We start from the raw sequence: 22,992 nt of genomic DNA on the forward strand, positions 1-22,992 counted from the left end.
GTTTGCCGCTAGGGGTGCTGTTTCAACTGCATACAAATTTAAGTTAACTTTTACGACATCGAGAACGTTAAAAAACTCGCACTAAGCACACTGGTGGCGGGGCGTACTGGTCCGGATAGGTACTGCAGCTCTCGGTAATTCTACAGTAAACCAGTAACGCTGTCCCGTTCCAAGATATCACAAGTAGGAGAGTCATGTAGCGGCACGCACCAGTCCGTCCATGCCGGGCGCGGGCACCCAGGCGCCCCAGGCGCTGCGCCCCCCGCGCAGGCGCTGCAGGTCGCAGGGCCAGTGCACGTCGATGCGGCGGCCCAGGTTGATGCAGTCGTACACGCCCAGCGGCTCCACGATCAGCACCTTGCTGCCCACGCTCACCGAGGAGCGCCCAGAGCTCCTGCAACAAGCACACAGCGCACGCTTACAAGCTGCTCACGAACAAAACACTAATATACTTTCGTATCATCATCATAATCACCACCATCATCATTATCCTCATTATCATCACCATCATCATCATCGTCACCATCGTCATCATCATCATCATCACAACATCATCATCATCATCATCATGGTTCCGAGCCGGTTTCAGCAACGGCGAGCAAAATGTTCAGTTCAATAATTTAAAAGCTAACGTCCGCGCCTCTCGTGCCTTCTAATATGCTTATGGTAGCGTATCTTGTTCTTAAATGTGCGCAAATAGAAGCTACACGTACTACCCACGAAGTTGTAAAGAATGCTGGAAGGCGGTCTGCCTATTTTTCAATTTATTTCGTCTGTCGTTTTCAAAGACATACACGCCCTGCTGCACTTACTATACTGCTGCTATACAAATACTAACGAAATACTAATATAATAAGTCGTCGTGGTCTAAAAGATAAGACGTCCGGTGCATTCGTGTTGAAACGATGCACCGGCGAGTCCCGCAGGCGGGTACAATTTTTCTAATGAAATACGCACTCAACAAATGTTCACGATCGACTTCCACGGTTTCGAACCCGCAAAATTACAATTTGCGTAATTACGTCTCGAGAGTTCGCGCTGGTGGGGACCACCGCCCCGCCTACTTCTGCCGTGAAGTAGTAATGCGTTTCGGTTTGAAGGGTGGGGCAGCCGTTGTAACTATACTGAGACCTTAGAACTCATGTCTCGAGGTGGGTGGCGGCAGTTACGCCCTTGAGCTCATCCACCCACTGAAGCAATAAAAAAAAATATATAAAACGGTATTTATATTTGAACATACCTGCCGGATTCGGATCGTTTGATTTTAGTCTTTATCTCCTTGTTTTTCGGTTCCTTTTTGCTGTCCTTCTTCTGAGCGGCGTCCCTGTCGGCGGGCGGCGCGTCGGGGCGCTCCGTGTAGCGGCCGGCGAGCCCGCGGTGGCTCTCCCTCTCGTGGCGGATCTCCCTGGTTATCTTCGAGAGGTCCTTCGACGTGCCTTCGTTTATGAAAAATCTGTGAAATGCAATTGCAGTATGTACCGGCTTGTGGTACATAAGGGAGTTTCTTGTGGTAATAAAACTCTAGCACTTAAAATTATTCTTATAATATTTAAATGCAGATGTACAGCGTGCTTGAAGAGCGGGTAGTGAATGAATTGAATGATAGCGAAATACATTAACTTATTAAGCTGTGATGCTTAGTGCCTTAGAAGGCTAGCATCTTTGACATTGCTCTAAAATAATTGAAAACACTGGCCTGAACACAGTACTTTCAATCATCACTCCCGGGTCCAATATGGTGACCCAGAAATAATTAAACACAGCAGAAACATAACGAGAGCAAGACATCGTCTCATTAGTTAAATATCGGATAACTGTTATGCTAAATAATTGTGGTTGTTGATGTCTATTGATACCGGTAACCATTTAACATCAGATGGGCCGTGTTCCCTACATCTACATCATGTCACATCTACGCAATAAAAGATTGACGAGTTATTTATTTGTTATTTGTATTTAATCGTATCTAAGTATATCTTATATTGTATTTATTTTTCACATGTGTATATAAGTACATATATATTTTTATGTAAGTTTATAAAGATATAGCACCGTCCATGTTAGTTTGCTTATTCCTCTCCCTGCAAGGTTGCCTGGAAGAGATCGCTTCCAGCGACAAGGCCGCCAATTTATGTCACCGTCTATTATGTGTTTTATATGCTTACTCTTTTTTTTATTGCTTTGATGGGTGGACGAGCTCACAGCCCGCCTGGTGTTAAGTGGTTACTGGAGCCCATAGACATCTACAACGTAAATGCGCCACCCACCTTGAGATATAAGTTTTAAGGTCTCAGTATAGTTAAAGCGACTGCCCCACCCTTCAAACCGAAACCCATACTGCATCACGGCAGAAATAGGCGGGGTGGTGGTACCTACCCGTGCAGACTCAAAAGAGGTCCTACCACCAGTGAATGTACATGTGGTGTCAAACAAAGAGTTATATTATTATTATTATTCCCCGAATAGTCTAATTAGTATCGTCCGCACCTGGCATTCCTGTTGGCTATGATCTTGCAGTCGGGCAGCGAGAGGGACAGGTCCAGGCCGGCCGCCACGTCCTCCAGGGAGGACTCGTCCTCGCCGCACGTGACCTGTCACACCGTCACACAGTCACATCGTCATACCATCACACCGTCACGTCTGCGGACCGAGCGGGCGGCTGGCGGGGATACCTCCAGCTGCACTCGGTTCTCGAGGAAGCTCTGGAGGCATCCCCGTCAGCCACCTCCCGGGCCATACTACGAGTACAGCCAGGCTCGTGGAACTTAACACGATACACCCTGTTTGCCCTTATCCAGATAAAAACGGTTATCTGCAAGAGATCTTTTTTTTGAGAGGCTATTTCAGCTCCACCCTAACGTGTGCAGGTGAGCTCACGGGGCTCAAGCCGGAGTGTTGCTAACACTGGCCCTAGCAAGAGCTGTGCTTCGCAGAATCTACCACCGGATCGGAAACTCCACCCACTGAGAAGATCCGGCGAGAAACTCAGTGTGCTGTGTCTGAGGGTTAATTTACTCGTCGAGGTACCTAAAAGCACAGTTGATGGATCGGGAGGATCCGTAATGACGTGTTTTGGGCGACGCGACTGTTTACCATTCGATTTACAGGATCGGGTATGTAATTTCCAGCGGCCACGACGAGAGGGTTCTCATGTCGTGCCGCCTGCTCATAGTGGCGCAGCGATGCCGACTGTAGATACTTACTCATTGAGTCAAGCTCCAGGTCATCATGGAGATCCACGTTGCTTAGGAACCGTACAAGAGATCGCTATTAGCTAAAATACCACTTGTTCATTGTATTTTGGTGTGTGTTAAGGTATTCTCTCTCTCTATATATATATAATAATAAAGAAAACCTTTATTATTTAAACTTCTTTAAATATTAAAAGGGATCTTTCTTCAGTGCCACGGAGTTCAAAAACATTCAATTTAGTATTATACATTAATACTGTTAAATTTTTAATATTCATTTTAACTGAGATAAGGGGCTCTAAATGTTGTTGTTAAGTTATTCAAATTTAAATATTCAGCTTAAGTAGCTTCAACTAAACTAAACTTAACTAAAAGAAAATGACTAAATCAATAAGTGTTCACCCTGTTTTTTCCAACTCCTAAAACCGTCACTAGAGAGCGCTGTAATACGCAAATCCGTTGTCATGATACCCTTGTCATAAGTGACACTGTATCCTAGATTATTGATTTTTTACTTTAATATACAAGTTTTTCTAATCCAAGTTTATTTTAATAATCATCCCTCGGAAAGTCGAACATGGTCCTTCGAGCCGGATAAGAAAACAACTAATGATAAACAACAATTTTAAGTGCAAAGAATGTTACAAACCGTAATTAACACAAAACTATTTCGTTGCTAAGTACTAGTGAATGTGAAGAATGGGCCCGGACAGTTATATTAAAAAACCGATATTCAAAATAAGATATTTAAGGCAAAGATTAATTTCAAAAAGTCACCTGCGTCTAGAATAACAAGGGAATATATCGAAACGAGATTGCAATTATTGGAACAACACTGGTTAGTTTGAAGAAAATCACCAGAATGTTATATTGGGATGCGAAAATAACGAATATAGCTATTAAACAAAAGGTACAATAACAAACGTTACATCGCGAACAGCATTCTGGCCAGGCTGGTGGGCCAAAGGGCTTTATCTTCAGAGTCATCCAACGGTGTTAAACAAATACTCGATACGACAAATGATTGCTTGCACGCTTTATCTAACCTTGGTATACCTGTATCGACATGGGACATCCTGATTATATATCTCATCACAATAAAATTGGATAATGAATCCCAGAAACAATGGGAACAAAAACTAAGCGAACAGGCTGATCGATTGCCTACACTAAGCGAGTTCCAATCATTCCTGGAATCAAGATATCGAGCACTCGAGTTTTTAGAACCAAACCAAAGAAGAGAGTTTAGAGGCAAAGATGCAGTGGATAAACCGAAGGTGTTCAGCGTGACGACGTCTGTATCCTGCCCATTCTGTTCGGAAGATCACTTGCTTTATCAATGCAAGAAATTTGTACAAGAAGCCATCGAGAATCGCCGGGAGTTCATCCAGAAGAGAAAACTGTGTTTCAATTGCTTCGGAGCTAACCATTCGGTAACACAGTGCAAACGACGCACGGCTTGTCGGCGCTGTGGCCGACGTCATCACTCGCTGCTGCACCAGGAAGGCGGCACACACAATCCGGCCCTGGCGGGCCCTAGTCAGCCCGCTAATCAACAGTGGGAGCCAGCACAAGAACCGCAGGCGGCGGATCACGTGGAGCGTGTTGTCAGCCACTTTTCTAACAGTGAAATGAGATCAAGTAGTCAAGTAATGTTAGCTACCGCATTAGTTAATGTATCCAGCAAGGGTATGTATCACACTTAGGACATTGTTGGATCAGGGCTCTCAAGCCTCGTTTATTAGTGAACACGCAGTTCAACTTTTGCAGCTTTGAAGGTTGCCAGTTCGAAGTACCATATCTGGATTAGGAGGAGAAAAATCTAGTATTTCAGTAAAACATATGGTTCAATTTAAAGTACAGTCCACATATAACTCTTTTAGCTATCCCGTTCAAGCCTATGTTTTTAAACTGCCTAACATCCACTCTTCCTTCACAGCAAATTCAATTTCAGGATTGGCCGGAATTGTTACAATTGCAGTTGGCTGATCCAGGATATGGTACACCAAGCAATATAGATCTTCTACTGGGCGCTGATGTGTATGGTCAGGTTTTGTCAGAAGGCATATTGAGAAATCCACCTGGAACCTTGACAGCTCAAAATACACAGCTGGGATGGATCCTGTCGGGACGAGTTTAAGTTAGTGGGGATACTCCTTACATTATTAGCGCACATACCCATGACAACTCAATCAATGATTTGCTGCGTCAGTTCTGGGAGATTGAAACTGACTAGCATCATCCACTTTTATCCAAGGAAGAAGAATCCTGTGAAAGATACTTTGAATCCACTACAACTAGGGACAGTTTGGGTCGTTATGTTGTAGGTCTTCCTTTTCGCGACAACAATCCACTTGCTCAAGAAGAAACTTGAAAATAATCCATTCTTGAAGCAAGAATAATCCAAGGTAATAAATGTAGCCACCTGGCTATGAATCATATAGAAGTAATTAATGACAAACAAGAAGCTGCTAAGCCAGGATGCGTTTATCTACCTCATCATGCAGTTGGTTGTTCGCGAGGACAAAAGTACAACGAAGGTCGGCGTTGTTTTCGACGCTTCGTGTAAGGGTACCAGCGGCAAGTCATTGAACAATGATTTATTGGTAGGTCCAAGGCTTCAACCAGAGTTACGACACATAATTATGAAATGGCGTACTTATCCTATATGTTTCGCAGCGGACATAGTTAAGATGTATCGAATGGTCAAGGTCGTACCAGAGCATACTGACTTCCAGATAATGTCACAAGGGTACTATCAAATGTAAGAAATCTAAAATTGTAAGACCAGTCTCCAAACTTTGCATTTTGCCTATCGCTTTTTAACATTACTTACCTGAATAACTGTAGATATTTCATGCAATGTATGTAACTTAAATGTATCTTTGGATGCATCAGCTATTAAGTATTTTGTTATTGTTTAGTTGTAAGTAAGTACGAACTGTTTAAAAGCAACCCTTGACTGAACTTTGTCGTTATTATGGTTTCTTTAATGTGTAATTTATATTTAGTTCATGTTGAGCAGTTCTTTATTGATTACTATTAGGTTAAGATGTTACGGTTTCATGGAGATGTTAATTGTACATGTAAAATTTGATGGCCTCATTGTTGGCTATGAACTTTTGTAGTTCATGGTGGGCGGAATGTTCACCCTGTTTTTTCCAACTCCTAAAACCGTCACTAGAGAGCGCTGTAATACGCAAATCCGTTGTCATGATACCCTTGTCATAAGTGACACTGTATCCTAGATTATTGATTTTTTACTTTAATATACAAGTTTTTCTAATCCAAGTTTATTTTAATAATCATCCCTCGGAAAGTCGAACAATAAGATTTTCAATCCTTTCTGATTAATTATGGAATATATTAATAACATCACTATCAAATTTTGATACAATAAATCAGTCGGTAGTTAAACAAAAATATGCCTTGTTGTTTACATTTAACTAAATTACAGTTTAAAATAAATATACCAAGTACATTTTAATGTTTAAATATTAGACGATAAGGTTTATTAATGTTCCTTTGTTTGGATATAATTGACATGAGTGGATGAAGGGGTTAAGCACCATTTAAAAAAAAAAAAATAGTTTTTACATTGAATGAAGTTGTTGTGTGCCTATAAACCATATTAGATATTAAAACTCCGGCCCTCAAAGGCTATTTTTAGAAAATACATGTGATGAAGGAGCTCTGTACGAAGAAAAGTACAAGTAAAAAAAGTCGTTGCTCGTTTTCTCAAAATTAACAAAATGTATCAAATCCCCTTCAACCACTCATGTCTTCAATTATTATATTTAAATTTTCACGCACCAGAGGCTTTAAAAGGTAATATATACTAAAGGGGTATATATTTATTAAATTGCCAGCACGGGACTGGACCTCGTATAGTCCGTGGGCTACAGCACGTCGGTACGTACCTTGACGCTGGCGGCTCTCCGGGGCTGCTCGCGCGGGCCACACTCCCAGTTGCTGCCCCCGGTGCTCTGCTACAATACACATACTAATTGTACTACAATATAATACATAGTAGAACATGTGTATATAGTTTTTTATATTTTAGTAAATACCCGCGAATGATATAAATTTAAGCAAACGCTTACTTAACCTAAAGAATAAGATACTCCATGTACTGGGTTGGAGCGATGCGACTCTGTCGGTTTTTGAATCAGGCAGGTAACAATTCTTACCATGAAAGACTTACTTAACCATAGCTCACGAATAACTTCCAAGACGAAGGTGTATACATCGTGTAATAAAAATCAAACCCTCAAAAATTATAATTTGTAGTAGTGGACTTGTTCGGATTACGGGTAGGTACCAGAAATAGGCAGGGCGGTCTGCCTATTTCTGGCGTGAAGCAGTAATGCGTTTCGGTTTGAAGGGTGGGGCAGCCGCTGTAATTATACTGAGCTTTGAATTCATATTTCAAGGTGGGGGGCCGCATGTACATTATTTGGTGTCCATGTGCTCCGGTGACAACTTAACACCAGATAGGTAGGGACTCGTTCACCTATTTAATCAACAAATAAAGAAATAAAAGGCTGGTTTTGTTACCGGCAGGTCGTGCGCGTGCGAGTGGGCAGCATCGGCTGCTAGCAGGCGGAAGGAAGCCGGCAGAGCTCGCTCACGTCGCATCCTCCTGCCGTCACTCTGCAACAGAACACACTGGTGGTAAGGCACCTGGTGAACCTTGCGAGTCGTACGCACATCTTCTTTCTTTGTTATTACGCTCTGCTGGGATGTAGGACTCGAATCAAATTCTTCCATTTGCATAGTTAGTACATCAAAGACAAAAAAAAAGGATTGTGTGGTTTTATGAAACCACGGTAAAAGTGAAACTTTTTTTCATATTAACTAAAAATTTCTGGAATAATATTCCATTAAGGATATAAAACTCGCTTTATCAACCTTAATTTTATACTTGGAAAATTGGAATGATAATGGGAAAGGATAAAAGTAGACTAAGTCTCCAACTAATATTTTTATTGAACCCGCCGCCATATTGGCTTTGGTTGCTCTGACGAGCGCCTTTCACTTTATCCCTACTCCGCGGCCGACCGTCACGCGACATGCAACACACAGACGAAAAAGTTTGAGACGAAAAAACACTTTGTAACTAAAATAATAAGAACGTCACCGCTCGCCCCTTTATAGGAGCAGCAAGTCCAAGTTGAAGAGTTCTCAATCATCGCCACCTCCCAGCATAGTTCTCAAGAACGGTAGTAGCCGCAAGTCTCGTGTTGCGTGCACATTGCGCGCGCGTGCGTACCTGGTGCGGGTGCGCCCGGGGTCGCGGCGCCTTCTCTCTCCGCCCGGCTGAAGACCGATCTTCGCTGCGACGCCGACTCTCGACCGTTTCCGTATAAACTGCTGTAATATATGTTAGCAATTAGCGCGTATTCGTCACGTATTTATTGAACACTATTGAGTCTTTCAAGAATATTAAATTCTCAACCATAGAAGTCTCACTTCTTAAAGCCCCGGACGAATAAATACTAATAATACATTTAAACACAGAGAAATTCAAAAGGGTTAAACGTATTATATCTATAATAAAAAGTGAATACGCATTTCATAGTAATGGTCTACTGATGTCAAGTATTGAAAATACCTCACTCTTCCCAAAGAAGTTGAACTTCTATCACGTGTACTCGATTTGTTAGTTCAATGATAACTTAAAATAATTTTAAATGATCGTCCTCTGGATAAGTAACCGTGTACAGAAGTCAAAACATATACTTCTAATTGTTTTAAAGTACTTAGAACAATATCAAAATATCGACGAACGACATTGTCAATCGTCCGTAACCACGCTCGGTAAAGCATTCAAAACTTTGGAAATAATAAAACGCATATAATATACACAAGCCAAATGAAATCGTGAAACAGTTGTAATCTTTACGACTCGCGAGAACCGATGGTAGTGGTAGTGGTCGAGGTAGTTACCGGCCTCCTCCAGCGCGCGTTCGTGCGAGTGCTCCCGCAGCAGCCCCGCCAGCGACGCCAGCGTGGACGCGGGCTTGCCGGCGCTGGCCAGGCTGCCTCGCGTGCCGGCTGAAGGGGGACAACGAACTCTAATTATTATTTTATTTTTTTTCCTACCTAAGCTGATAGCCTTGAGAGGCTTGAGCTCACGGGGCTCAAACCGGAGTGATGCTAACACTGACCCTAGCAAGAGCAGTGCTTCGCATAATCAACCACCGGATCAGAAACGCGACCGACTGAGAAGATCCGGCGAGAAACTCAGCGGGCGAACTCTCATTACTATTCAAACAGTAACGATTCAAATATAACGAGAAAAAGTATTCATCTGTATCCGTGGATATTGACAACATCCGACGTTACCAGTACGGCCAGACTGAATAGGAGTACCATTCACATGGACAACATCTTGAATCGGGAAAAAAACCGTTGCAAAATCAACGTGCATTCTTGAAAAAAAATTTTCAAGAATGCACGTGTATGAAGTGAAACTTCTTTTTCGATGTGTAGTATTGTGGTTTTATTTATTTTTCAAACAGGTATACTACGCGCGTGCGTTCGAGTGACACGCATCCACTCTCGCTCTGTCTTTTTCTAGTATGGTAGTTTAACGCAACTTTGTTAGAAGTCGCATTAGAAGTTTCACTTCAATAATGTTATCATCTTGAGATTCATCGAAACGGGTCAACGTACATCTTAACTCTGAAGCGATATAACGGGTTATAGACAACAAGGCTTAGCTAGGCTAGGAGCGGTTGGCGTACCGAGCGAAGTGCGCGCGGGGGGCGGGGCTGGCGTGCGCGGCTCCCCCCCCGCGCCCGCCTCGCACGCGGCGCCGCTGGAGCAGCCCTCGCCGCAGCGCCGCCGCACGCGCCGCCACAGCTGCGCGAGCCGGCGCCGGATGCCGCGCGCGGACACGGCGGCGCCCAGCAGGCGGCGCACGGGCGGCGACGTGTCCGCATAAGAGGTGGTGAGCGGCGACACGTAGATGGGATACCCTATGGGCTGGTCGCACGACGAGTTGATTATGTTCCTCAAGGCCTGTCGACAGAGGACGCGATCAGCTCTCTCCGGAGTACGTTGGTAGCAAAAAAAATATATTGCTTATATTATTAGCAATAATAGGTTACCGGAGCCCATAGACAACTACAACGTAAATACCGCCACCCACCTTGAGACATGAGTTGTAAGGAGGTTTCATTTCTCTGGTTTTTATTACAAGATGTTATTCCTTCACCGTCGAAGTCAATTGTGAACATTTGTTAAGTACGTATTTCATTACAAAAATTGGTACCCGCCTGCGGGATTCGAACACCGGTGCATCGCTTCAACACGAATGCACCGGACGTCTTATCCTTTAGGCCACGACGACTTAATATTCAAATATATCACAATTTAGTATTTTCTTCAGTAATAGCGAGTCGTAGACATATCAGGCGGTCCGCGATCACGAATATTATAAACGCAAGATTCAATTGTTAAAAGCTAACGAGATAAATATTGCCCGAGATGAAACAATGAGTAGGGTAAATCGTGTAAATTAGAATATTGAATGTGAATAAATAAGATCTAAGGATATCAAAATGAGTGTTTCGTACCTGCTTGGCGTTCTGTATGGAGCCTCTCTCCGGGTTCCGGTTCCGCAGGTAGACCAGCTCCTGCTGCTGGCCGGCCCACAGCCCGCGGACGCACTCCCGGTTCAGCTTGATGACCCGGAAGCCGAGGTGCCGTTTGTTCAGCATTATTATTTTGTAGTCGTCGATGCCCTCGTCCATCACGTGTCTGAGGGAAGAGCGACTTCTGTGTTACTGTTACGGGGTGGATCCAGGAGCTCTTTTAAAAAAATGAAACTGCGACTGACACTGAGTTTATTTTATAAAAGATATAGTACATACGATGTGTGTTTCCGCTACTCAAGCCAATTCTGTTCTGCCGCGCTTTAGCAATAAATCGTCTTTATATAAAGACGATACATTCAAGAATGCCTTAGTCTGCATTATTATGTATATTGCTTTTTTTCCTACCTATTCTAGTAACTTCAAGGGGTTATTCTAGATTCACCGGACTAATAGGTGAGCTGACGATGTTCAAACCTGAAGACGTTGCTAACACTAGCCCCAGCTTCGCAGAATCTACAACCGGTTCGGAAACGCGACCCGCTGAGAATATCCGGCGAGAAACACAGTAGGCTATGTCTATAGGTTAATTCACTCGTGGAGCCCTTCGTCGCAGGCGACGGGTTCGGCAAGGACGGTGACCGGTGCTTGAGGTACCTAAAAGCACCGGGAGGATCCGAAATGACGTGCGACGACGATACAGTTTCTCGCCGGATCTTCTCAGTGGGTCGCGTTTCCAATCCGGTGATAGATTCTGGGAAACACTGCTCTTGCTAGGGTCAGTATTAACAACTTCGCCAGGTTTAAGCTCCGTGAGCTCACCTACTCGCCCGGTTACGCTGACATAGCGCCGCCTCGTGGCAGATGACGGGCGCGTTGTGTCCCTAGCGCGCGGGTCGATAGCGCGACTCACCTGAGCGCCAGGAGGTGCGGCGCGCCCCGCAGCACGTTGTAGCGCCAGGCGGGCGCCGCCTCGTGGCAGATGACGGGCGCGTTGTGTCCCTAGCGCGCGGGTCGATAGCGCGACTCACCTGAGCGCCAGGAGGTGCGGCGCGCCCCGCAGCACGTTGTAGCGCCAGGCGGGCGCCGCCTCGTGGCAGATGACGGGCGCGTTGTGTCCCTAGCGCGCGGGTCGATAGCGCGACTCACCTGAGCGCCAGGAGGTGCGGCGCGCCCCGCAGCACGTTGTAGCGCCAGGCGGGCGCCGCCTCGTGGCAGATGACGGGCGCGTTGTGTCCCTAGCGCGCGGGTCGATAGCGCGACTCACCTGAGCGCCAGGAGGTGCGGCGCGCCCCGCAGCACGTTGTAGCGCCAGGCGGGCGCCGCCTCGTGGCAGATGACGGGCGCGTTGTGTCCCTAGCGCGCGGGTCGATAGCGCGACTCACCTGAGCGCCAGGAGGTGCGGCGCGCCCCGCAGCACGTTGTAGCGCCAGGCGGGCGCCGCCTCGTGGCAGATGACGGGCGCGTTGTGTCCCTAGCGCGCGGGTCGATAGCGCGACTCACCTGAGCGCCAGGAGGTGCGGCGCGCCCCGCAGCACGTTGTAGCGCCAGGCGGGCGCCGCCTCGTGGCAGATGACGGGCGCGTTGTGTCCCTAGCGCGCGGGTCGATAGCGCGACTCACCTGAGCGCCAGGAGGTGCGGCGCGCCCCGCAGCACGTTGTAGCGCCAGGCGGGCGCCGCCTCGTGGCAGATGACGGGCGCGTTGTGTCCGCAGCGCGCGGGTCGATAGCGCGACTCACCTGAGCGCCAGGAGGTGCGGCGCGCCCCGCAGCACGTTGTAGCGCCAGGCGGGCGCCGCCTCGTGGCAGATGACGGGCGCGTTGTGTCCCTAGCGCGCGGGTCGATAGCGCGACTCACCTGAGCGCCAGGAGGTGCGGCGCGCCCCGCAGCACGTTGTAGCGCCAGGCGGGCGCCGCCTCGTGGCAGATGACGGGCGCGTTGTGTCCCTAGCGCGCGGGTCGATAGCGCGACTCACCTGAGCGCCAGGAGGTGCGGCGCGCCCCGCAGCACGTTGTAGCGCCAGGCGGGCGCCGCCTCGTGGCAGATGACGGGCGCGTTGTGTCCCTAGCGCGCGGGTCGATAGCGCGACTCACCTGAGCGCCAGGAGGTGCGGCGCGCCCCGCAGCACGTTGTAGCGCCAGGCGGGCGCCGCCTCGTGGCAGATGACGGGCGCGTTGTGTCCCTAGCGCGCGGGTCGATAGCGCGACTCACCTGAGCGCCAGGAGGTGCGGCGCGCCCCGCAGCACGTTGTAGCGCCAGGCGGGCGCCGCCTCGTGGCAGATGACGGGCGCGTTGTGTCCCTAGCGCGCGGGTCGATAGCGCGACTCACCTGAGCGCCAGGAGGTGCGGCGCGCCCCGCAGCACGTTGTAGCGCCAGGCGGGCGCCGCCTCGTGGCAGATGACGGGCGCGTTGTGTCCCTAGCGCGCGGGTCGATAGCGCGACTCACCTGAGCGCCAGGAGGTGCGGCGCGCCCCGCAGCACGTTGTAGCGCCAGGCGGGCGCCGCCTCGTGGCAGATGACGGGCGCGTTGTGTCCCTAGCGCGCGGGTCGATAGCGCGACTCACCTGAGCGCCAGGAGGTGCGGCGCGCCCCGCAGCACGTTGTAGCGCCAGGCGGGCGCCGCCTCGTGGCAGATGACGGGCGCGTTGTGTCCCTAGCGCGCGGGTCGATAGCGCGACTCACCTGAGCGCCAGGAGGTGCGGCGCGCCCCGCAGCACGTTGTAGCGCCAGGCGGGCGCCGCCTCGTGGCAGATGACGGGCGCGTTGTGTCCCTAGCGCGCGGGTCGATAGCGCGACTCACCTGAGCGCCAGGAGGTGCGGCGCGCCCCGCAGCACGTTGTAGCGCCAGGCGGGCGCCGCCTCGTGGCAGATGACGGGCGCGTTGTGTCCCTAGCGCGCGGGTCGATAGCGCGACTCACCTGAGCGCCAGGAGGTGCGGCGCGCCCCGCAGCACGTTGTAGCGCCAGGCGGGCGCCGCCTCGTGGCAGATGACGGGCGCGTTGTGTCCCTAGCGCGCGGGTCGATAGCGCGACTCACCTGAGCGCCAGGAGGTGCGGCGCGCCCCGCAGCACGTTGTAGCGCCAGGCGGGCGCCGCCTCGTGGCAGATGACGGGCGCGTTGTGTCCCTAGCGCGCGGGTCGATAGCGCGACTCACCTGAGCGCCAGGAGGTGCGGCGCGCCCCGCAGCACGTTGTAGCGCCAGGCGGGCGCCGCCTCGTGGCAGATGACGGGCGCGTTGTGTCCCTAGCGCGCGGGTCGATAGCGCGACTCACCTGAGCGCCAGGAGGTGCGGCGCGCCCCGCAGCACGTTGTAGCGCCAGGCGGGCGCCGCCTCGTGGCAGATGACGGGCGCGTTGTGTCCCTAGCGCGCGGGTCGATAGCGCGACTCACCTGAGCGCCAGGAGGTGCGGCGCGCCCCGCAGCACGTTGTAGCGCCAGGCGGGCGCCGCCTCGTGGCAGATGACGGGCGCGTTGTGTCCCTAGCGCGCGGGTCGATAGCGCGACTCACCTGAGCGCCAGGAGGTGCGGCGCGCCCCGCAGCACGTTGTAGCGCCAGGCGGGCGCCGCCTCGTGGCAGATGACGGGCGCGTTGTGTCCGCAGCGCGCGGGTCGATAGCGCGACTCACCTGAGCGCCAGGAGGTGCGGCGCGCCCCGCAGCACGTTGTAGCGCCAGGCGGGCGCCGCCTCGTGGCAGATGACGGGCGCGTTGTGTCCCTAGCGCGCGGGTCGATAGCGCGACTCACCTGAGCGCCAGGAGGTGCGGCGCGCCCCGCAGCACGTTGTAGCGCCAGGCGGGCGCCGCCTCGTGGCAGATGACGGGCGCGTTGTGTCCCTAGCGCGCGGGTCGATAGCGCGACTCACCTGAGCGCCAGGAGGTGCGGCGCGCCCCGCAGCACGTTGTAGCGCCAGGCGGGCGCCGCCTCGTGGCAGATGACGAGGCGCTGCGAGTGCGCGGAGATGGCCGCGTACAGAGCTGAGCTGCTGCTGTACTCCTCCGGGAACATGAAGTGATCCTGCACGAAAATCTCTGCGTGAGAAATGTGCAACCTAGACCACGGACACAAGCCGGAGTTTCCTACCGGATCTTCTGTGAATCACGATTCTAATCCAATGGTGGGTTCAGTGAAGCACTGCTCTTGGTAGGGATAGTGTTAGAAATTTATCTCAGGTTGAGCCTGTGAACTCACCTACCCGTCTAGATGCAGCTTAATAGCCTCCTAGACTACTAGCGATTGGGTTAAAAAAATCTCTAAGAGCAATCTTTAATATGCATGTCCCTTTTTTTTTATTGCTTAGATGAGTGGACGAGCTCACAGCCCACCCCGTGTTAAATGATTACTGGAGCCCATGGACATCCACAACGTAAATGCGCCACCCACCTTGAGATATAAGTTCTAAGGTCTCAAGTTTAGTTACAACGGCTGCCCCACCCTTCAAACCGAAACGCATTACTGCTTTACGGCAGAAATAGGCAGGGTGGTGGTACCCACCCGCGCGGACTCACAAGAAGAGGTCCTACCACCAGAAAAAAGTCCTACCACCCGTAAAGAGGTCCTACCACCAGTAAAAAGGTCCTACCACCCGTAAAGAGGTCCTACCACCAGTAAAAAGGTCCTACCACTCGTAAAGAGGTCCTACCACCAGTAAAATCCCTTTGGATTTTACAAAAAAATATACTTATTTACCTAACGGACAAAATACAAACTGTGATTGTAATAATTTTAATCAACAATCAGCTCTTTTAAATAAATAAAAAACGGTGCGCGTGCAACTTGGTGCACGTGAATGAAGTGAAACTTCTTTCTCGATGTGTAGTATTGTGGTCTTCTTCATTTTTCATCTTAAACCAGATTGCTCTTGTAATATTGCTTGGTCTCTTTCTATTCCATGGCAGCGTTAAACGTTTAACGCTACCTTGTGTGAAGTCGAATAAGAAGTTGCACTTCAATAGAAAAAAAAAGTAGTAGTAGTAGTAGTAGTAAAGTGAATAGTTGCGGGCCGGTACCTGGTGCAGCTTGAGCGCCATGCGCACGGCGGGCGCCAGCACCGCGTGCAGCAGCGCCATGTCGGTGAACACCCACTCGTCGCGCGCGCACGTGATGCGGAAGTCGCCCTTGAACAGCGAGTGCAGCCCGTACAGGAAGAACTCCACGCTGCGGACACGCCACGCCAGGTCACATCTAGCGTCTCACTTTACTTCACTCATTACAAAGGACGTGCGCAATTTTTAGTTATTATCTATACATATATTAATACGTGAAGTGAACTGAAGTAATACGTAAACTTTGTACCCCTTTTTACGAAAATTGCGCGGATGAGGAGTATGAAATTTCTCACACTTATAGAGAATATAGAGAAGATGTGCACAAAGCTAATATTTTTTTTAAATAATGCATAAAAGATACTTTAAATCAATAAAGAAAACATTACACACACTACCATGTATTTGACACAACACATACATAAAAATATACTCTTTGTTTACTGTCAATTGGGAAACTTTTGTTATTGTTTAAAGTCGAATTGAAAATAGATTAATATTGTTTGTCTTTAATATTATTTATTGATCTATAGTGCAGTTTTGGCGAATACTGTGATTATATTATCGAATTATAATAGTGTTTGACAATAGAACCATAATAATGTTTAAACTTATAATTTCAATTAATTATAGTCGAATATCGACTCCTGCGGGGCCACTGGTACAAATTAATTTACATTATGAAAACTTACGAGAATCATAACTAAACGTGATATAGATCCTTCAATATGTTCTTAACTTTTATCTAGTGAACTGTAGATAGTAAAACGAGGAGTTTTCACAATTTGTAAATACTCATTATTCTTTAAATACACTCTTAAGCAGTCCTTACTTAAGTGACGTGCGATAGAATATTAAGTTTAATTTATTTTAATGACATTAAAGTTCTGTACCGACAGTTATATTCTATTGCTTGTTTAATGAATTAAGCAAAGTAGATTGGAACTACGCCATCACCTAAAGGAACTACTAGACCTCAATTATTTTACTTTCTTTTGTAACCCGTCGTGTCACGTTAGCGCCCCGCCCCGTCCCGCCCCGCCCCGCCACGCCACGCCACGACACACCCGCTCGAGCGCGTGAGTATAGGCAGCTATTTGTACCTGGAGGCGGAGAGGTGCTGTGCAGCGGCGAGCGCCCGTCGGCCGAGCAGGCTGAGCGCGAAGCACAGCGCCACCAGTGAGCCGTCCCGCGCACCGCGCCGCCTCCCCCCCGCCCCGCCCCGCCGCGCCGCACATACCGACACCCACTCGCCGTACACCGACACGAACTTGCTTCTGTACGAACATACATACCATTTTACCACTTTACTGTTACTTTACAATTTTTATATTAGAAGTAAACATGTAGCAACATAAAATTCAGAATGAATTCTTAAAGTTCACTCACTTTGTGATCCCAGATGCTCGAAAATCGTAATCCTCATCCAGATTAACATTGAATATTGGATCCAAGTCGACGAAGTTCCTCTCATTTATTGGTTTCAAAGCCTCGGCTATTGTAGGAGAGGCCAGCCACTCTTCTAACTTACTCGACTGTATCGTGTAGTAAATGATGCTCTACAATAAAGATAGAATTATGTTTTGGTTACTTTTAATTTTTTATTGCCCTTGTAGTTAGACGAGCATACGGCCCACCTGATGGTGGGTGGTTACCGTTGCCTATGGACTTCAGCAATGCCAGGGGCAGACACAAGCCGCTGCCTACCGCTTAATACTCTCCACAAGCCCCGTTTGATAAAGGACATGTCATAGCGCTCGGGAAACACCGTGGAGGGGAGCTCATTCCAAAGCCGGATGGTACGTGGCAAAAAATATCTCTGGAAACGCACTGTGGATGAACGCAGTGGCAATTTCACATCACATAATTTCAACCAGCGTGAACAAATCGCAATACACGAATCAATGGTGTAGACGCGCTGACCTTGACGTAGTAGGTGAGCAGCACCTTCCGGAAGTCGAACACCTGCAGCATGGAGACGGCGCTGTTGTCGGACACGGAGTACCCCTCCAGCACGTAGCGCGCGGCCGCCAGCTGCCACGCCAGCCACCGCAGCGCCCACGCCGCGCCCGGGGACACCCACCAGCGCCCGCCGCACGCGCCCTCTGCACCACGCGGGGTGGGGGTCAATAAGCACCTCGGTGTTTTTTTATATATACAACAAATATTCAAGTTTTTTTTTTTTTTTTTTTTTTTATTGCTTAGATGAGTGGACGAGCTCACAGCCCACCTGGTGTTAAGTGGTTACTGGAGCCCATAGACATCTACAACGTAAATGCGCCACCCACCTTGAGATATAAGTTCTAAGGTCTCAATTATAGTTACAACGGCTGCCCCACCCTTCAAACCGAAACGCATTACTGCTTCACGGCAGAAATAGGCAGGGTGGTGGTACCTACCCGTGCGGACTCACAAGAGGTCCTACCACCAGTAATTACACAAATTATAATTTTGCGGGTTTCATTTTTATTACACGATGTTATTCCTTCACCGTGGAAATCAATCGTGAACATTTTTGTTGAGTACGTATTTCATTAGAAAAATTGGTACCCGCCTGCGGGATTCGAACACCGGTGCATCGCTCAACACGAATGCACCGGACGTCTTATCCGTTAGGCCACGACAACTTCAAGTATCGAAAACATTTTGATTGCACGGTTTGTACATACCTAACTTAATACGTTGACGCGCCGTGCGTCGTCGTTGTGCTGTCCAATTATTTTATTACATTCTTGTATAGCAGTACCACTTAGCAACACGTACTCGTTAACGCGCTATCATTTGTACTTAACTAACATAATAAAGGTGCTCAAACAACATACTCTTTTGGAACTCTACAAACTTCCCCTTGAACCCCAACACTAATTTTGTTCAAAAAGAATTGAAGATTTTATTCTTTTACCATATTAAATAATAAATACTACATGTATTTCTAAACTCAATAATTATTTATTTAGTTAAATATTATAAAAGGATGTTTTAATGAATGAGAATGAATTTATTTTACCGCTATTATCCTCTGGTCCCTCGGATATCGCCTCCACTTCCCTCTGCTGGCAGTAAGTGCCTCTGAACTCCAAGCCTCTCAGTTGGAAGGACACTAGTCCATTCCCCATTTCAACTATATGCACTAGGCAGTTCAGGTAATCTGATGCTAAAACTGTGAAAGAATAAGGAATAAGGTTATCATATTATTCATTCCACAATTTAAAGCCCCATGAGCTCACCTACTCACTCGGTGAGTAGTATGACACCTCGAGGTCACTAGATAGGTAAGAAAAAAAAATGTTTTAGATTTTTTTTTTAAGAATTGAAGGATTACTGGTGGCCTGGGGGCCTTTCTAGCTTCACCAGAACAGGTGGGCGAGCAAAGGCTCAGCGAGAAGGGGTGAGATTTGCTAACAGCTGCCCGAGCGCCTCTGAAAGAGACCTAACGACTCAAGAGCAACTGCTTTGCGGATGAATCTACCACCGGATCGGAAACGCGACCCACTGAGAAGATCTGACGAGAAACTCAGTGGCCTGTGTCTATGGGTTAATTTACTCGTCGAGCCCTTCTTCGCAAGCGACGGGTTCGACGAGAACGATAACAGGTGCTCAATTGAGGTACCTAAAAGCACCAGTTTAAGCTGTGTATATAGTTTATAGTCGTATACAGTAGCTACACTATAGTAGCATTATTAGCAGTTAAGTTGGTCATGCTGGTCAGACAGTGATGAGTGGAGTCTCACCGAAGCAGTCCCCCTGCTGCACCTGCCCCCAGCGGCCCAGCATGAGGTCTCCGCACAGGTAGTGCTGCAACGATCGCGTCAGGTGCTCGTAGAATATCGAATTTAAATTGTTGTCATCTGTAAAAAAAAATTGAACATACATTTTAATTTGCGTCTTCTTCTACCTAATGAAATTGCGAGTAAAATTCGTATCCCAATGTTTAATCTATGTCTTTATATATTAGTGATTTAATGGCTATAATGTAACCACACTTATTTTATTATATTAGAATTTTACTGATTTATTCTTCTTATGTTTTATTAAGTTCTTATAATTTATCAGAGAAAGTCAACAAAGTTATTTATAAAATTTAATAAGTTAACTCAGCAAAAACATTCTAGATGATTATTATTTTCTTTTTTTTTTGTGCTATGGGTGTGGAATTATGACGGTCCCCAGGCTGGCAGTTTTGAATTAGAGGAGAAGAAGTTCTTTTTTTAAGATTATTTTTTCCCATCCCTAAATAAAGTTGTATATATTGTACACTGTCACAGAACGCTTGGCTGTTATAATCCGGCATCATTGAACTCACCAGACCCCAGGTTCCGTTCCAGTTGCGACGAGAGCCTGGTGTTGCTCTGGTCGACTCTCTTGGTGTTGTAGTCGCGTTCCCAGAATTTTATCGGACGCACGTATGACGTCATAAAGATGGCGCTACCTGTAACAGTCAAGCCAGCTGTGGTCTGCACTCGTAGGCACTGTTTCTATGACATCTTCCAAAATCATCTCCATCCAAAGGCTGACTGGAAGAGATAACTTTCAGCAATAAGTCCGGACATTGTACTTTAGTTGTGAGTTAATTTTTTCTAATTTACTTTGTTTATTTATTACACTTCATGTAAAATTTACATCGGCGGACTCAATGCCTAAGGCATTCTCCACCAGTCAACCAAAGGTAGTGCAAAAATAATAGTGGTAGGTGCAATTAATTTTATATTAAATTAAAAATACATACACAATGTATACATACACACCATTCATAAGCCACACATAACCATACTGTTGATTTATTATGTGTGTGTGTAAGTATATTAGTATGTATTGTATGTAAGTATGTATATTGGTATATATTATATGTAAACGGTATATATCTGTTTATTTTATGTATATACCTAGTCAGGTCATAAGTATTGTCACACAGTAAAAACTTTTCTTTTAGAATGCTGGCCACAAAAAAGTTTATTGAATTCGAATTTCGAATTGTTCATGAAAATAAAAATGTATACTTTTAGAATTTTTACTAATTTTTAAATATGGAGTGGACGCTTAAAGAAGACCGTGTTGCAGTTATTGCGTTGCATCGTTGCGGTTACGCGCCAATTCAAATTTTTAACATACTGAAAAATTTGAATATAACCAAAAGATTCGTTTATCGTACCATCAACGATACAATGAAGACTCTAGTGTAGATGACAGGTCAAGAAGTGGTCGCCCTCGGTCTGTTAGGACTCCAGCAGTGATAAAAGCTGTGAAGGCGCGAATTCAAAGAAATCCCAAACGTAATCAGAAACTGTTGGCCCTTCAGATGGGGTTAAGCAGAACCACGGTGAAAAGGGTGTTAAATGAAGACTTAGGGCTTCGGGCATATCGAAGAAAAACAGGACATCGTTTGAATGCTCGTCTAATGGACCTGAGACTGAAGAGATGCCGCGCTTTGTTGAAGCGGTACGCGGGAAAAAAATATCGGGAAATTCTTTTTTCGGATGAAAAAAATTTTACAGTACAAGAGAGTTACAACAAACAAAATGATAAGGTGTACGCACACAGTAGTGAAGAAGCGAGCAACCGTATTCCGCGTGTCCAACGAGGTCATTTTCCATCCTCGCTCATGATATGGTTGGGAGTTGCTTATTGGGGCTTAACAGAGGTACATTTTTGTGAGAAAGGTGTAAAAACGAATGCAGTTGTGTATCAAAATACAGTCCTGACGACCCTTGTGGAACCTGTTTCTCATACCATGTTCAATAACAGGCACTGGGTATTCCAACAAGATTCGGCGCCAGCTCATAGAGCGAAGAGCACACAAGACTGGCTGGCGGCGCGTGAAATCGACTTCATCCGGCACGAAGACTGGCCCTCCTCCAGTCCAGATTTGAATCCGTTAGATTACAAGATATGGCAACACTTGGAGGAAAAGGCGTGCTCAAAGCCTCATCCCAATTTGGAGTCACTCAAGACATCCTTGATTAAGGCAGCCACCGATATTGACATGGACCTCGTTCGTGCTGCGATAGACGACTGGCCGCGCAGATTGAAGGCCTGTATTCAAAATCACGGAGGTCATTTTGAATAAACTTTAGTGTCATAAGAATCTATGTTTTGTTAAGTTCATTTTGGTATATGAATGGTTACATAATGAATAAACTTGTTTCAATTATTTTACATTAAACATGTGACAGAATTTATGACCTGACTAGGTATTTTCTATAATAATGTATTGTCTATGGTACACCGCAACATACCTGCTATATTTTTATATTTTACAGAATTTCTGTAAATTAAACGGTTGTCTGGAAGGGATCGCTTTTAGCGATAAGACCGCCTATTGTACATATGTGCTTTTTTATTGTTTTTTTGAATGTAAATTGTGTTGGTGTGCAATAAAGTGTATTCTCTCTCTCTCTCATAAGCGTAAATAGATATATACACATATACATACATACATATAATAATTTTTCATATAATACTTTTTGAACCTAAGTACAATTAAGTGTTTTATTTACTATTGTATCATGGGTTAAGGTGATCTGTTCATCCATAAGCACTATATAGGTTGATTCTAAAAATATTTTTATTTTCAAATTTTACATAATTCACTCTTTAAAACAAATTAACTAAGAACAGGGTCTCTCTTCCATGTGGTTTATATTATTATACTCTACTATATATAGTTTGTGGTCAAATTGAGAATATATTGAATATTGTTTGTCATTATTAATATTTGTCTATAGTGTAGTCTTAGTGAAATCTGTGATTATGAAAGTATAAAATAGTCTTTGACAATATAATCATAATAGCGTACAAGCTTATAATTTCAATTAATTATAGTCGGATTTCGACTAGCTGGGAACCAGTAGTGCTCTATTAATACCTAGGGCTGGCGTCAGAGGCGATGATATGAGGGCGGATAGGGCTGCCTGCAGGAACAGCATGGCGGAGTGCGGCACCGAGAAGGGCTGGGCGAAAGCGTGGAAGGCACTGCCCCACGTGATTTGCCACGGCGCTATGTACGTCACAACGAACTGTACCTGTACGTTAAATATATCTTTCTTTCACTAGTATGTTGAAGTTTTATGAAATCGAGAGTTCTGTGATCATAGACACGTTAATTTCCGTCACAAAAGCGCCAGGCGTACAAAGATAGGGTTGACGGTTATATCTTTTTT

At 46.7% G+C, this 22,992-nt stretch overlaps 1 protein-coding gene across 2 annotated transcripts in view; it reads right to left on the reverse strand.

Moving 5' to 3' along the window:
- Nucleotides 1-22,992, reverse strand: part of pcx (pecanex) — a 40,839-nt gene that overhangs the window by 4,850 nt on the left and 12,997 nt on the right. The window contains exons 8-25 of one of the 2 annotated variants that reach the window (XM_089734889.1): nt 22,698-22,854; nt 20,139-20,264; nt 19,567-19,683; nt 18,843-18,995; nt 17,759-17,940; nt 17,225-17,394; nt 16,939-17,112; nt 15,800-15,947; nt 14,656-14,807; nt 10,775-10,958; nt 9,941-10,217; nt 9,141-9,248; nt 8,464-8,564; nt 7,749-7,844; nt 7,112-7,177; nt 2,488-2,591; nt 1,241-1,453; nt 211-394 (exon numbers count right to left, since the gene is read on the reverse strand). In XM_089734889.1, coding sequence (XP_089591015.1) covers nt 211-394; nt 1,241-1,453; nt 2,488-2,591; nt 7,112-7,177; nt 7,749-7,844; nt 8,464-8,564; nt 9,141-9,248; nt 9,941-10,217; nt 10,775-10,958; nt 14,656-14,807; nt 15,800-15,947; nt 16,939-17,112; nt 17,225-17,394; nt 17,759-17,940; nt 18,843-18,995; nt 19,567-19,683; nt 20,139-20,264; nt 22,698-22,854 — 2,712 coding nt within the window. Of the gene's footprint in view, nt 1-210; nt 395-1,240; nt 1,454-2,487; nt 2,592-7,111; nt 7,181-7,748; nt 7,845-8,463; nt 8,565-9,140; nt 9,249-9,940; nt 10,218-10,774; nt 10,959-14,655; nt 14,808-15,799; nt 15,948-16,938; nt 17,113-17,224; nt 17,395-17,758; nt 17,941-18,842; nt 18,996-19,566; nt 19,684-20,138; nt 20,265-22,697; nt 22,855-22,992 lie in introns of both variants that reach the window. The other variant, XM_028181354.2, reaches the window with a different exon arrangement.

This window comes from Bombyx mandarina, chromosome 18 (assembly GCF_030267445.1).
Source record: "Bombyx mandarina strain Sakado chromosome 18, ASM3026744v2".
NCBI lineage: Eukaryota > Metazoa > Arthropoda > Insecta > Lepidoptera > Bombycidae > Bombyx > Bombyx mandarina.